This window comes from Triticum aestivum, chromosome 3B (genome assembly GCF_018294505.1).
Source record: "Triticum aestivum cultivar Chinese Spring chromosome 3B, IWGSC CS RefSeq v2.1, whole genome shotgun sequence".
In the NCBI taxonomy this organism is placed as follows: Eukaryota; Viridiplantae; Streptophyta; class Magnoliopsida; order Poales; family Poaceae; genus Triticum; species Triticum aestivum.
The window spans coordinates 262,707,867-262,723,266 of NC_057801.1; the positions used below are offsets into that span (position 1 = coordinate 262,707,867).

A 15,400-nucleotide genomic window follows, 5' to 3' on the forward strand; every position below is an offset into this window, starting at 1 on the left:
CTGGAAAACCTGCAAACCACACCCACAGAGATTGTTGGGTCTTCAAGCAGTCCGGCCGACTTAACGCCGAACACTAGGGGCTCGACACACCGAGCGAGGACGATGACGAATCCCACAAGCAGAGTGCCGGACAACAAAAGAACTTCCCACAACAGGTCAAAACAGTGAATTCACTCCAAGTGATAACAAGGAAAAATAGGGCGGCACCTACCAAAGCGCATGCCGCACGGTCCACCCCAGCGGAATCCCGAGACTGGATGTCAAAACCAATTACTTTCGACCATCTGGATTACTCCAGAAGTGTTCGAAATGCAGGATGGACTGCTCTGATATTGGATCCTATAATCGACGGACTACAATTTACACAAGTCCTAATGGATGGCGGCAGTGATTTAAACCTGCTATATCCGGACACAATCCGCAAGTTGGGGATAGACCCTACTAGAATTCGCCCTAGTAGCACTTCCTTCAAAGGAGTGACGCCAGGCCCTTACGCCAAGTCCATGGGCTCCTTACTACTAGAAGTTGTGTTCGGTTCACCCGACAACTTCCGCCGCGAAAAGCTACTCTTCCATGTCGCCGCATTTAAAAGTAGCCATCAAGCACTATTGGGACGTGAAGCTTTCGCCCGCTTTAACGCAATACCGCACTACGCGTCTCTTACACTCAAAATGCCCGGTCCACGAGGCATCATCTCCTTACAAGGTCACTCAAGACCCCAGACACGGCTAGGCAAGTCCGGCACAAATAAACTAGGGGCTTCCTAGCCGCATACCCCTTCACAAGGGGCCGTGCGTATGAACAATAAGAGCCAATAAAAGCTCAACTTTATTCATTTATTCATATTCTGTTTTAAATACATTTTTTGCACGATTTCTTTTCAAACTAAGTTCCTCTCTTTTACAGATGAACAGCGTGCAACACCCATCCAGGATACAACACAACAGAGACACAGGCGCATACGTGCAGCAGGGACCCATCGCAAGGATTCTTTTCAGATTAAGACCCTGCGTAAACCTTTCTTACTGTCTCTTGTTGATTCACATCCCCCGGTTTTCACCATAACCGATGTGGAGGCTGGCGTTTTGGCATCGGCCGCACCAGAAATTTTAGCCCGTACCTAGACACTAGGGGCTTAGGGCGTTGTTCTGCCCGTTATCATAAAGACCGAATACCTTAGGGAGTGTTCGGCGTCTCGAGTTAGGCCTTATATGCATTAGCTCCGAATCATGTCTTTGGTCAAATGTTGGGTCTGCCCGGCTCCTGTGTTTTGCTGCCTTACGTTCCGTATCATCGGCTAACGCGGCACCAGGAGAACTACTGCGATTGTGCCCCGGTTCGGCCGGGCGAGCACCTCAGTAGAGAAAGCCGAAAACTGACTGTCATGATACAGCGAGAGACTAGTCAACCACTCGATCGACTTCCGGAATGTCTAGAATTCCTCCGCTTTGACGAAGGACCGTTCCCCGGTCAGGCACATACGCGCCCCGAATTCGGAGAGCGCGGTGCACCTAGGGGCTAATATCGTAGCCCCACCTTCGAAATCCTATGGCTAAGTGAAAGTGATAAAGCATTATAGTCTGGTTGCCTCGTTTGCTACGCTACCACCTCCTTCACAGGACTAAGACGTTGGATTAAGTGTGAAAATGCGCTATTTTGCAAACACCCCCGCACCTTGTGCGTGGGGGCTGAAGCCGAAGACTGCCATCTTTCAGGTTATACACAAGTATACATTAACGGCCGCACAGGAGATATTCCAATACTTGAACGCACAAGTATAAAAAGCACTTATATTATGAATATCGTTTTACAATTCATAAAGATCATTTGAACATGACATTTTTTGAGCACTGCAACTCTATTACACGAGCACCCTGCAGGACTTCCCCAAAATAGTGCTCGGCGGGTAACCGGCTCCCGTCCGAACCCCGGGTTGCAACAACGGTGGCAGCCATCTCCGTCCAGTATGTCTTCACACGGGCAACGGCCATCCATGCACCCTCTATGCATGCCGACCGCTTCATCGCCTTGATATGCGGCACCGCCCCAAGGAATTGCTGCAATAAGCCAAAATAACTCTTCGGGTTGGGCCTATCCGGCCACAGATGAGCCACTACATCTGTCATGGCCAATCCGGACAACCTATTCAGCTCAGCCCACTCAGCCAACCAATCGGTCAACGGAAGTGAACGCTCCGGACTATGGAATTGAGACCAAAAAAGCTCTTCCGTCTCGTGATCCTTTTGACTTCGAAAGTGCACAACCGCATCCGCTGCACTCGCCGCCAAATCTAGAAAAGGATCCTCCAGACCCCACAACTGGCCAAGCTGAGCATACTTCTGATCTGTGAACTTCCTGCGCAGCAGAAAGGGCTTGCCAGCCGCAATGTCTCCGGCCTGACGCAGCTCCTCCTTTATAGCCCTCATTGCAGAACGGGCATCCTTGGCTTCGGCGGTGGCCTTCTTCAGGTCTTCTTGCTCCGCTCGGCATTCTTTTTCAAGAACCTCATAGCGGTCGGCAACATCCTTCAGCTTCATGGCCATTCCGGCCATCTCCTCCCTGCTTCGACAGTGAGCAGCCCTTTCGGCTTCTAGCTCTTCGGCTGCCTTCGAGGCAGCCGCATCGCTCCTTCTGGCCTGCTCCTTGGCTCGAGCAAGCTCTGCCCGAAGGTCCTCCACAGCAGAGGCACCATCTGCATTAAGCATACATGTTGTAAGGAGCGGGCATCAGCTCCCTTACTAGGTGACCACGGAGAAATAACCTACCTTGTGACTCGTCAAGTCGTTTATTTACCAGTGCGATGTCCGTATCCGCAACGTCGAGTTGCCGCTTTAGTTCAGCAACTCCATCAGTCCGGCTGGCCACCGGACTATCCGCCACCTGCATAGGAAAGCCGAGAATTAATACCTGAGATTATGATCCTCGGCACGTTGTCGCTTTCGACAACATACCGAGTCTCAGGGGCTACTATCTATACAGGGCGCACTTTATGTGTAAAACTGTCAAAAGGTATGCCATTTTTACGTACCTCAAACCCCGCCAGCAAACTTCTGACGACATCATGCAACCCGCCCTCGGCGGATGAAATTCTTTTAATCACCGTACTCATCAATGTACGGTGACCTTCTGAGATAGACGCCCTCTCGAGTAGATCCTTCAGCTCCCACGGCCGTATACCAGTTGGTGCCAAATTCTCCGGCCCTGCCGGACCCGGGGATACCCTCCGCGACGTCACCTCAGGGTCGTCCGCCCCGCCTGACGGTGCGGCAGATGGAGGCGTTTCGCTCTCCATCATCTCTGGACAAAGGTCCCCCGAAGACGAGCTCAGCTGAGAAGGACGGAGATCCGAACTACAAGGTAAAAACTTCGGTTATCCTCGGAAGCAAAATAGGGATGTCCCTTATTATAAAACTCCCCTTTTTCTACTTATGGCTCGCTGGAGGGCTGATTCCTTAGGGGAGATAGTGCGGCCGGGGCTTCCCCAGGCGCAGGACCCTCTGGTGAGGATCTCTTCCCCCGCTTTGAGGTCTTGGCCTCCGGGTCTTCGGAAGCGGTCCTCTTCTCCCCCTAGAGGGAGGGATTCTCGATCCCCCCTTTCTCGAAAGCCTCCTTGGTAGAGGCGGGAGTTTCTCTGTTTTCCCCTTCGCCTTCCTCTGAAGGCGCAACCTCCAGCATCTTGACCAACAAGGGATCCGGCGCGGTCTCCAGGAGGGGGGGCGGACACCGTATCAGTTTCGCTTGCGCTATCCACTCCTGTTCAAAGGACGATTGGTTAAAAGGCAGATCCAAGATATGCAATGGAACGGTGTGTCCAGACACGGAGCTACTTACTTGAGTATCCGGGCGATTGCAGCTTAGGCCGGCGTCCTCGGTTAATTCCGGACACACCTCTTGTGGTCCGAAGAACAATTTGTACATCTCCACGGGTGTCGTACCCATGAAGTGTTGGAGAGCTCGTGGTCCCTCCGGATTGAACTCCCACAGGCGGAGAGGGCGACGTTTGCAGGGCAGAAGATGCCTAATCAGCATAACCTGCGTCACTACGACCAGATCGATCTCCCTCGGAGGTCTCGAATCCGACCCTGCAGTAGGGGTACGTCCTTTGACGGCCCCCAGTTAAGCCCTTTGTTGACCCGTGACATCAGCCGTTGTGGAGGGCCCGAGCGAATGACGGGCGGCGGCTTCTGCCTGCTGCCCCTGGGAGCGGTAATATAGAACCACTCCTGTTGCCACAAACCGAGCTCCTCCTGGAAAGAGCCCTCGGGCCATGGAGCATCGTCTCTCTTGCTTATGACCGCCCCGCCGCACTTTGCTTGACGCCCCTCAATCATCTTCGGCTCCACGTCGAAGGTTTTGAGCCACAAACCGAAGTGAGGGGTAGTGCGGAGGAAGGCCTCGCAGAAGACAATAAACGATGAGATGTGGAGGATGGACTCCGGAGCCAAGTCAAGGAATTCCAGCCCATAGTAAAACATGAGCCCTCTCACAAAAGGATCCATCGGGAAGCCTAAACCCCGATGGAGGTGGGACACGAACACGACACTCTCACCGGGCTCAGGAGTAGGAATGACTTGCCCTTTGGCAGGCAACCTATGCGAAATCTCGTAGGTTAGGTACCTGGCTTCTCTCAACTTTAGCACATCCTCTTCCGTGACGGAGGAGGGCATCCACCGGCCCTGTAGGTCGGAGCCAGACATTGTTGAAGGTCCCGGGCGCTCGAATCTGGAGCTCTGGGTGTTGGAACTCAGGGTGAGGGGCAGATTCGATTGAGGATTGAAGAAAAGAAACGAGCCTTGGTCTCATTATAAAGAGGGAGAATACCAAGAGCCGTCCCCGTAACCGTTTGGAACTCACCTTCGATGGAGGAGGCGTGGCAATGGGCACGGTTGGGTTACCCACGTCCGTATTGATGGGAATCCCGGAATAAGGGGAACACGATCTCTGCTTCGACAAGACGTGCCAAGGAAATCGCTTCGCTAAACGCGCTGAGGTGGTATAATAAAAACGATTCAAGTAAAGGCTTGGTAGTGGTGTGACATCACGCCACAAAATGCGTCAGCAGATTGAGCTTGTGTACATATTGTTCTCTCTACGGTGGTATGTGGAATTTATTTTGCAGAGCCGGACACTATCCTGGTGTTCACAATCTTCTATGAATTATTCGGAGGAGGAACCCGCCTTGCAATGCCGAAGACAATATGCGCGCCGGACTCGTCGTCATTGAAGCCTGGTTCAGGGGCTACTGAGGGAGTCCTGGACTAGGGGGTGTTCGGATAGCCGGACTATCATCATCGGCCGGACTCCAAGACTATGAAGATACAAGATTGAAGACTTCGTCCCGTGTCCGGATGGGACTTCCTTGGCGTGGAAGGCAAGCTTGGCAATACGGATATGTAGATCTCCTACATTGTAACCGACTCTGTGTAACCCTATCCCTCTCCGGTGTCTATATAAACCGGAGGGTTTTAGTCCGTAGGACGAACAACCATTTCAACAATCATACCATAGGCTAGCTTCTAGGGTTTAGCCTCCTTGATCTCGTGGTAGATCCACTCTTGTACTACCCATATCATCAATATCAATCAAGCAGGAGTAGGGTTTTACCTCCATCGAGAGGGCCCGAACCTGGGTAAAAACATCGTGTCCCTTGTCTCCTATTACCATCCGCCTAGACGCACAGTTCGGGACCCCCTACCCGAGATCCGCCGGTTTTGACACCGACAGTGGGGAATAAAAGAGGGCATGAAATAATTCATATTTATGTTGTCTAACCAAACCGGATAGCATGACACAATTTCACATATACGATGGCTAACTAAATAGGATAGCATGACACAATTTCACATTATGATGGCTAACTAAAAAAGATGGAAAGACATAGTTCAAAATATGATGACTATGTAAACAGGATGACATGATATAACTATATAATGTGTTTATTAAATAGGTTTGCATGCCATAATTCACATACATTCACAGATAGAATGCCATAATTCAAAATATGATGACTGTAAACACTAAACAGGATGAGATGATATAACTATATGATGTCTTTATGAAATGGGCTGCCGTGCCATAATTCAGATAGATGATGTGTATGTACTATGTAAACATGATGGCATGATATAATTCAAATATATGATTTATATAGTAAGCAAGTAAGCAGATGGCAATCCATATATGATGTAAAAACTAAGCAATACAAGACAACATGCATGACATGGGTAATTTAACCCTGCCAAGTTTGAGCATAGACCTCAGGGGGGAAATAGGACCGGTCATCAGTCTCTGAATCCTCCTCTGAGGAGCCCTCTGTAACCAGGAAGATGTCTGCTTCAGCAGGTAGCATTGTTTGCTTTGAATACCTTGTTTTCACTCAAGATACTTCCATCACCGCTTCAAATGGCTAATGCACAGGAAGAGTAGTTGAATATACAAACGTTGTCGACAAATAGAACACGTAATACAAAAAAATGATAGCATGATATAATTCACATACATGATGATTGGCTAAACAACATGGCAATGCATAATTCACATATATAATGCCTTTGCAACAAGATAGCATTGTATAATTCAAATATAATGTCTTGCAACAAGATGGCAATGCATAATTCACATATATGGTAATTAGACACTGAATAGGTGGCATTCACACAAAGCATGTCTAAACTAATCAAATGACATAGCAATGCGAGACACCATACGCACGATATGAGCAACATAACCCTGCCAAGTTAGAGCATACACCTCGGGGGGGGGGGGGTTAGGACTGGTTATCCGTCTCTGAATCCTCCTCTGAGGAGCTATCCGTAACCAGCGAGATATGCGCTTCGTCAGATAGCATAGTCTGCTCCGAAGACCTTGTTTTCACTCCAGAATTTACCATCACCGTGTCAAATGGCTGATGCACATGAAGAGCAGTTGAATGTACTAACATTTTTGACAAATGAATATGTAACACCAAAAAGGATGGCCTAATATAATTTACATATAAGATGACTGACTAAGAAGGATGGCATTGCAAAATTCACATATATGATGCCTGGCTAAACAAGATGGCGTTGCATAATTCACATAAACGGTGAATAAACTAAACAGATGGCATTCACACAAAGGATGTCTAAACTAAGCAGATGCCATATTTGATGTATAAAGTAAGCAATGCAAGGCACCATATGGATGATATAACCAACATCAGCATGGCAAGTTAGAGCCAAGACCTCAGGGGGTAAATAGGAGTTGTCTTCTCCTTATGAATCCCCCTTAGAACAGATATCTTCCTCTCGATTACAATCCGAAATGCATGGAGGGGGGTGCCTTTGCGCCTACCATGGAGCAACGTCTGCATGAAATTTTATTGCCATGCAAGGCTCGTCTCTTTTGCTCTACATGTTCAGTTCCATTGTCTACAATAACTGTCATGCATAGGAATAAAACATAATGAGATTATGTAAGGAGTGCATGCAGAAATCCAGAGTGATGCTAGCAACTTGTGGATAGACCCAAAACCAATAATAGCAGGCAGATAATGGCTTCAGTTAAAAATATAGATAATGGCTTCTTTACTATTTGTTTCCCACCCAACATGAAACTCATAGTAGACACCGGAGATTAACTAGATAGTAGATAGATACTATTGATTGTGGCCCCGATATGTACCCCACGGCCATTTAAAAACTCAAGTTTAACCATTAGTTTGGAGCTGACTCAGAGTCTAATCGGTGAACAGGACGATAAAGTAGCATGTAATATTAAGCGATGCATAACGTAAGCAGACACGAAAGAGTGCGACCTCTCTTGCGGACTCGTGTAGTCCTCGAGGTCATCTGCTCGGTTGATGATGGTAATGCAGTTTTCATGGCTGCCGGCGGCAGGGAAGAAGATCTGAGGCGGCGAAAGACAGTCTGGAGGCCGGATCCCTGCTGTGCTGGACCCTTCTGTCGTTGGAGCAGCTGAGCTAGGGTGGACGATGGTGCAGTAGGAGCAGGACAAACCACGCAAGGTTTTCTTTGACAACTATCTGTAAGATAGTTGGAGGATTCCAACAATGCAGGGATAGGAAATAGACAGGAATAGGATAGGAATGCACGTGCAAAACAGAGAATTTAAAAACACAGGATTTCTGCCAATCTGGGTGTTTGATTCACAACAATTGGAAGATCACATGATGCAAAGAAGCATGGTGAGATTAAGTCAAACCACAAGAAAATGTACGGTTATAATGCTATTATGCTACTATCTCTTAGTCTTGTGCTTCATGAATAGGAATTTGGAAAGGAGGACAAGTGAAAATTAAAATTCCTATGTTTTTTCTTTCAAGGAGACACTAAAGGAACAAATCCTACATTTTTCCTTTGCTCCATTCCTTTGAACCAAATTCATGAATAGTAGTACCATAGGAAACTTTCCAATTCCTATGTTTTTCATTCAATTTTCCTTTCAAGCACTGGCTATTCTAGTAGGCAGGCTTGAGCAAGGAAAAGCCTACACTAAAAATGTTTTTGTGCTACTTCTATTACTTTGGACCCAGGCCACTGCCCTACTAGCTCAACTCCTAGGGCCATCGACAAATGCACAGCTCAAACGCGCAGAGATAAATAATGATGGCGTGCAAGAGAGTCCATCACGGAAAGCTAAGTTGCCTGGTACCTCACTGCTTGTCATATAGTAGGATAAAATAATCGTATTTCCCGTTAATACGGGTGCTCAGTGGACAATATATATAACATGTAGAGTAAAAAAGAGATGCAACAAGTGTACAACCTCTTTGGCGAAGCCATGTCGATCTCAGCATGATTGGGTTGGCCAGTGAGGATGCTCCGGCTGACTTTGCTGTTGGAGGAGGGGAAGAAGATCTTAGGCATCTGGAGATGGAGCCCGAGGTACTGCTCCGCTGTGATGGAGGGTTTCGTCGTTGGAGCAGCTCCAGTGAGTTGTACGACGCCGAGGCTGAAGCAGGACAAGAGAGACAACGTTAACCTGAGTGGAATTCTAATAGCATCTCCAATACATGACGTAAAATACATAACCACAAAGTGCTAGATGTAAAATACATCAGCCGGTCATCTCTGAACTTAACTGTCGAAACTGAATTAAACTGTCAAAACTGAACTTAACTGTCGAAACTGAACTTAACTGTCGAAACTGAAATTTGTTGTCGAAACTGAACGCACTAGCAAGGTGAGGCTACACGTCAGTCGACTGACTTTTTCATCTCTGGTCATTCGATTTTGCAGCCGTTGGATACGAAATCAAGGGCCTGCAGCTCATCTTTAACCTCCACCCCCTGAGCCGCCAGCCACCACCGGCCAAACAGCAGCCCCCCGCCGCCCGCGGCCGGCGGTGCGCCGCCCCGACCTCCCCAAAAACACTCCCCGCCGCCGGTCCGCCGCCACCCCGGCCATCCCTCCGAGCTTTTTCTTCGGCGATCCCCACGCCACCGCCCCACCACCGTCGGCGACCACAGCCCCCACCCTGAACCCTAAGATAGATAGTGGGGTACCTCTCCGGTGAGCCCCCCTCCCTGCTGCGGCTGGTTCTTCCTTCACCCCGATGATCCCCCCCCCTTGAAAATCGACTGACCCAAAAGTCGATTGAGTCGACTAAAGTGTAGCTAAATCGGAGCAGCATCGCAAGCAAGAGCAAGAGCGAGAGCAGCTGCGCGAGCAAGAGCAGACCAGGCAGGGGATCGAGAGCAAGACAAGAGCAGCAGCGCGAGTGAGAGCTAAAGCAGCAGCAGCTCCTACTGATGTGGACGTCGCAGCCGAGGGAGCGACGCCGTGGAGGAAGTGGCCGGTGATGCCGCCATGGATGGAGCCGCGCCGTGTCGGCTTGGGACCGAGCACCGGCAGCACCGTGAGATCGAATCGAGAAGAAAATGTGGCGATTGGTGTACAACCTCTTTGGTGGCGCCGATTAGGCCGCAGCTTCATCCGAGGAAACGGTGACGATGATGCTCTTTCGGTGGTGCAGGTGAAGATGGTGGTGTGGGAATGGAGGTGGCGCGAAAGACGAGGGGAACGTCGGGGCAACTCCTTGGAGGTGGAGGACGTGGTGGCTGAACTGGCGGGACGACGAGATCGACGACGGATCCTCATCCGGTGCGGTGGATGACGGACGTCCACGTGTTGCTGTGGACGACGTCGTCGGGGAAGAGGCTCCGGCCAGGTGGCGGACAGAGCAGGGTATGGGGCTTCGTCGTGGGTTTTCGCGGCCTCGGTGTATGAATGGGTGGGCGGATGGGATGGCAGTGGGGAACCATGGCTTAGGGACGCGCTTGTCCGAAATGTGGGGTAAGTTACGAAAGTACCCCCACCGATTTGAGGTGGTTCTTTCGGTTCAGGGGTACCACGGGCATTTCGCGTGTCGGGATTTCATAGGAGGTGGGAGTTTTCACGCGCGTTGTAATTTCGGAATAGCAAGGCGCGGGTTGATATGGTGGGAGTTGTCGAAGCACGACGAGACAAAGATATATCTTAAATATTTCGGGCTAACAAGGCGCGGGTTGAAATTTACGGACAAGCCTAACGTGTACTATACCAAATCAATGCGCACTACAAATGTCATTCAAAACTTTGAATTCATGTTATGTTCAAAATATTTCGCTACGTGTATAATGCATGCAACCTACTACTCAAATGAGCGTTTTTGTGCATTCCAAACGTATATACTACCGCTTCAATATGAACTAAATTTGAATTCATTTCTCTATTTGAATAAGATCTACAGTAATGATTGTTGTGAAGTCAAAGCATTTGAATTCGTTTCTCTGTTTTAATAAGATCTACAATCATCATTATTGTCAAGTTAAACCATCGTTTGTGTATTATCTTCATAGCACACCACATGATTAGTCTCAAGTTACATATGAACTATGTGTGCTATATGAACTCGAACTCGATTTTTTGAATCCACTTTATGTTGATTTCAAATCACATTACATTTCTAGCTCTAGCTAGATCTTCATAATCTAAACCATGTCTCATATGTATAATGTGTTTATCACATTATGTATGGTGCCTCGCCCCCTACTCCTACAAGTATTTAGATGTCAGTTGCAAACTCCGCACATTAACACAAATTCAAATAAAATGTGAGAATGTTCAATATATAGTATTGTTTAGATTGTTAGAAATTTAGTTGTAAGCTGCAAACGCCACACATTGTCACAAATTCAAATAAAATGTGAGATTGTTTGATGTATAGTATGGTTTAGATTGTTCGACATTTAGCTATGAGTTGCAAACGCCATGCATTATCACATTATGGTATAACATGTGCACAACACGTGTATCACCGCTATATTCATGCATGCATATGTTTAAAACACTATGATCTCCTATTCAAATATATGAATCGCTTTCATATCAAATTATGATCTTTGTTAGTCTCTTACACCCACACAATCCTCTAACCTTTGTAGCTACCACTAACTTTCTCTCGTGCATGCACATACCCTCCTCGCCCTCCCCCTCCCTTGGCATTCTATCCACCGGGCACATTCATTTTTTCTTTAGGTCGTTCTCCCAGAGCCTCCACAACTCCTTTCCGACACACATCGAAAGATAAACCTCTCCAGCAATACCTGCCTACAACATACACACGCACCTTCAATCTCCTCCTTTATGTGTCCTTGCCTCGTGTCTCTCATACGGTCACACACACGTGTAAACTATCGCCCCTCTTTTCATCGATCTCACAACCGCACACTCCTCCCCCTATCTAGCTAGTAGCTGGGCCTCTCGCACCACCTCCTAGCTCCATTCTCTATGTCTATCCGTCTCACTGGGCCTTATTTGCCTCTAACAAATGGACGTACACTGACCGATCTCTCGCTATACATATAGCTAGCTAGGTCCTTATAACTCGTTTTTACCCACGCGTCGATCGATCTACCTCATTAGTTATGTCTCTCCCTTCCTCCGACAAACAACAATTGATCTACTGATCTAGTTAGGTTTGCTTACCAAACACATGGTTCCCCTTCATCATCCATGGATGCGTCCCAACAGATCTATCACGCACAGGCACACACAGAAACACATCCCCACTCTTATTGATAACATTGCAGTTCCACCCTCAGTTTGTCTAGTAGGCCTCTCCCACCATCTTCGAGAAGAAACCCCATCACCCATCCAGCACTCTACCCTCTCCCTCCCTTTCTCTTCCTCTCTCTCTCTCTCTCTCTCTCTCTCTCTCTCTGTCTCTCTCTCTCTCTCTCTCTGTCCCATCATATTTCCCGTCCTTCAGTTATGTATGGATGTCGACCGATCTCCCTCAAGACATAGCTGGGTCTCTCCTTCTCAACACATATACGAGTCGTTCTACCTCTATAGTTAGGCCTCTGCCTACCCCTCACCCCACCCCCTCCCCCCCCCACACACCGATACATCGAGCGCTCTAGTCATGTCTCCCTTCCACACACAAACTTGACATGTGCCCTCTGATGTTCCAGTAGGTCAGTCGCCCTATATCTTTGACTTGCACACACACACACACACACACACACACACACACACACACAATTTCGATGGCTCTCTCCATCGATCTCGCACCCACCCACTTGATCCTCTCTTCGACTCTATCGATATCTATGACCCCTCCCTCTCTTCGCATGGATTGCCCGACCCTCTATATATGATATGGATAGGCCACCACTTCACACACATTGCATGCAAAATTTTGTTTGAGATGTCATCGACACATATTCCCACAAATACATTCACGAAATCAACCCCCACCCCACCCCAAAACAAAAAACACTCACGAACGCGGTTTGTATCTCTCACACACACCCACGTAGGTGGGGGACATGCACGGAGAGAAGAGGTACATGCACGGCGCACGTACTCCCATCTCTTTCCCAACCACACCCGCGCGGGTACACGGTGGAGCTCATTTCTGTACGAAAAAGGCAGCCCACATGGTAATTTGGCACGTGTACTGGTTGTCCACTTGGTGGAGGGAGGATCGTCTACCACGGGTGAACACACAAATTGCGATTGGACGCATTATGTTAAAAAAAGAGGCAAACCATGTGGGGCCTACCTTAGAGGCAAGGCTATATACACTGGAGTACTTTTGATGTGTCCCGTCAACTCGCAGAACGAGGAGAAGCTTGCTTAGTTGTAACGCCCCGGATTCGATGCGCCAGGTGTCTTCTAGTGATTCGTCGTTGTTGCCATGTCCTTGCTGGCGTGTTGCATTTTGCCATGTCATCATCTGTATTTCATCTGCATGTTTTTCAAAACTTGCATCCGTCCCGGTCTTCCCGCTCCTTCCATTGTCCGTTCCGAGCCCTTTCACACTCGCACGCGCCCGCGGCACCTCTGAAATATTATTTTATAAGTGGCATAAAAATGTTCTCGGAATGGGTTGAAGCTTGGCGTGCAGTCTTATTATAGTGTAGGTAGACCGCCTATCAAGTTTCGTCGCATTCGGAGCTCGTTTGATAGCCCAACCGTCATTCATAGCAGCACTGTTGCCGGTTTATTCGTCATACGTTTCGGTCTCTGAAACTGCTGCTGGGCCTCTCTCTCTTCTCTGCTTCAGCCCCTGGCCTTTCTACACAACCCACATGCAGCCCAGGCCTAGCCTAGCCCCCTTGCGTCCGGAACCGTTCGATCGAGATCGGAGGGCTCCAAAACCCCCCTAACCCTAGCAAATCTGCTATATATGGACACCCCTAGTCCATTTTCGGGCTAACCCTAGCCTAAACCTACCCCTACCCACCACCTACCTCGCAGCCGCCGCCCCCTCCTCCAAATCCGCGCCTAACCACTCCTCCGCCGCCACTTGGCGCCACCCAAGCGGGCGAGCCGCCACCAGTCGGCGCCCCTGGCCACTCCCCGGCCTCCACCTGTCCCCCGCACCGTCCCACCTTGCCGCGGCCCGCCCAGCCCACGGGGAGCCCGCACCGGGCCAAACCGGGCCGAGCCGCCCCCGACTCCCCGAGCTCCTGCGCCTCGTCACCGTCGCCTTCGCCCGACCCCGTCGTCGGCTCGCCGCCACTAGATCGCCGACCGCCGCCGCCTCGCCTTCCAGGCGAGCCCCGCCGCCGCGCCATCTCCCTTCCTCTCTCTCCTTCCTCTCCTCACCAGCTCCCTCTCTCCCTCGCAGCAAGCCGCTGCCACCAGGAACGCCGACATTGAGCTCGCCTCACCGCCGGAGTACGGCGCCCGGCACTAGATCCTCTACTCCGACAGCCGGATCCGGTTGCCCCGCCGCCGATCTGTCCATCCCCGGCCTGCCAAGACCCGCCGGAGGCCCCATGTTGCCGCGCCGGCGCGCTGACCTCGCCGATGTTGACCTCTCATCCACCGGGACCCTATTTCTCTCGAGGTCGATTTTTGCCCCAAGTCCCGAAATTCTATCATTATGTGCCCATATTCATCATGACATAACTTTGTGTGTACTGCTCCGTTTTTCAAGAATAATATAACAAAATCTTCATTGTGAGATGCTCTTCATTTTGTTCCATTGTGCCATGCTTGTTTGTGTTCATCGTGATGCCCTAATCATTGTTGCAAGAGTGCTATATGATGTTAACTGTTGTCTGTTAACAGAACTTGCTGTTTTGTCTTTTTATTGAATTTTGTGTGTACATCGTATGAGCTTGATGTCTACATGAGTTTTGAACTAAATCATGCCATCTTGATAGTAGTGCAATCCATGTATTTTTGTGAGTCTTTTAGTGAGTGCGTCGAGCTCATGAAATAGGGTACTTGCTGTTACTGTTTTGCTATGCTGAAACTGCTATATCATGATGCTATGTAAACATGCTGCTACAAGTCATTCTATGCATAATCTGGAGATGTTCACTGAAGATGTTTTGTTATACATGTCATGCTATATCCATACATGGCCCTTGTTGTATTTATAGCCTACTGTAGCTTGTTGTTATCTTGCTCTCAAACTGCTAAATAATGTTACTGTCAGCCTGTTAACATTAAGTTCAGTTTTGCCATGTGTTTTACTAGTGATCCATGCACCCTATGACCATGCTATTGCCATTTTTAGCTTCATAATTATGTCATCTTACTGTTGGTTGCCTTATCATGCCATGTAATGCTCTTTGGTGAGTGGTACAAGCTCACCAACATGCCCACTTATCGTTGTTTCAGCCATGATCTGTTATTCACTGAATCTGTCATATTGCTTGCCATGTTTGCATGGATGCTACCATGTTTTCTGTTGATCTTTGCAATTAGTTCAGTAAGGGAGTTTTGTTCTTTGTCTTTAGTATTAGCATACCATACCTTTGTTTGCCATGATAAGTTCCTGTAGCATGTTGTTTGATAGCTCTGAACATTGCAACCTGATGTTATTTCTGCCATGTCCAGTGATTTCTGCCAAGTCTGTGAATTGTTATTATTTGCAATCTTGCCATGTCCTTTTG

The 15,400-nt window shown here is 48.7% G+C and overlaps 1 protein-coding gene across 1 annotated transcript; it reads left to right on the plus strand.

Moving 5' to 3' along the window:
- Nucleotides 1-266: 266 nt before the first annotated feature.
- Nucleotides 267-767, plus strand: LOC123067480 (uncharacterized; the record flags this gene model as incomplete). Its single annotated transcript, XM_044490259.1, has 1 exon — nucleotides 267-767. A coding segment is annotated over one exon (501 nt), but the record flags the coding sequence as incomplete, so codon positions are not given.
- Between the last annotated feature and the right edge of the window lie 14,633 nt (nucleotides 768-15,400).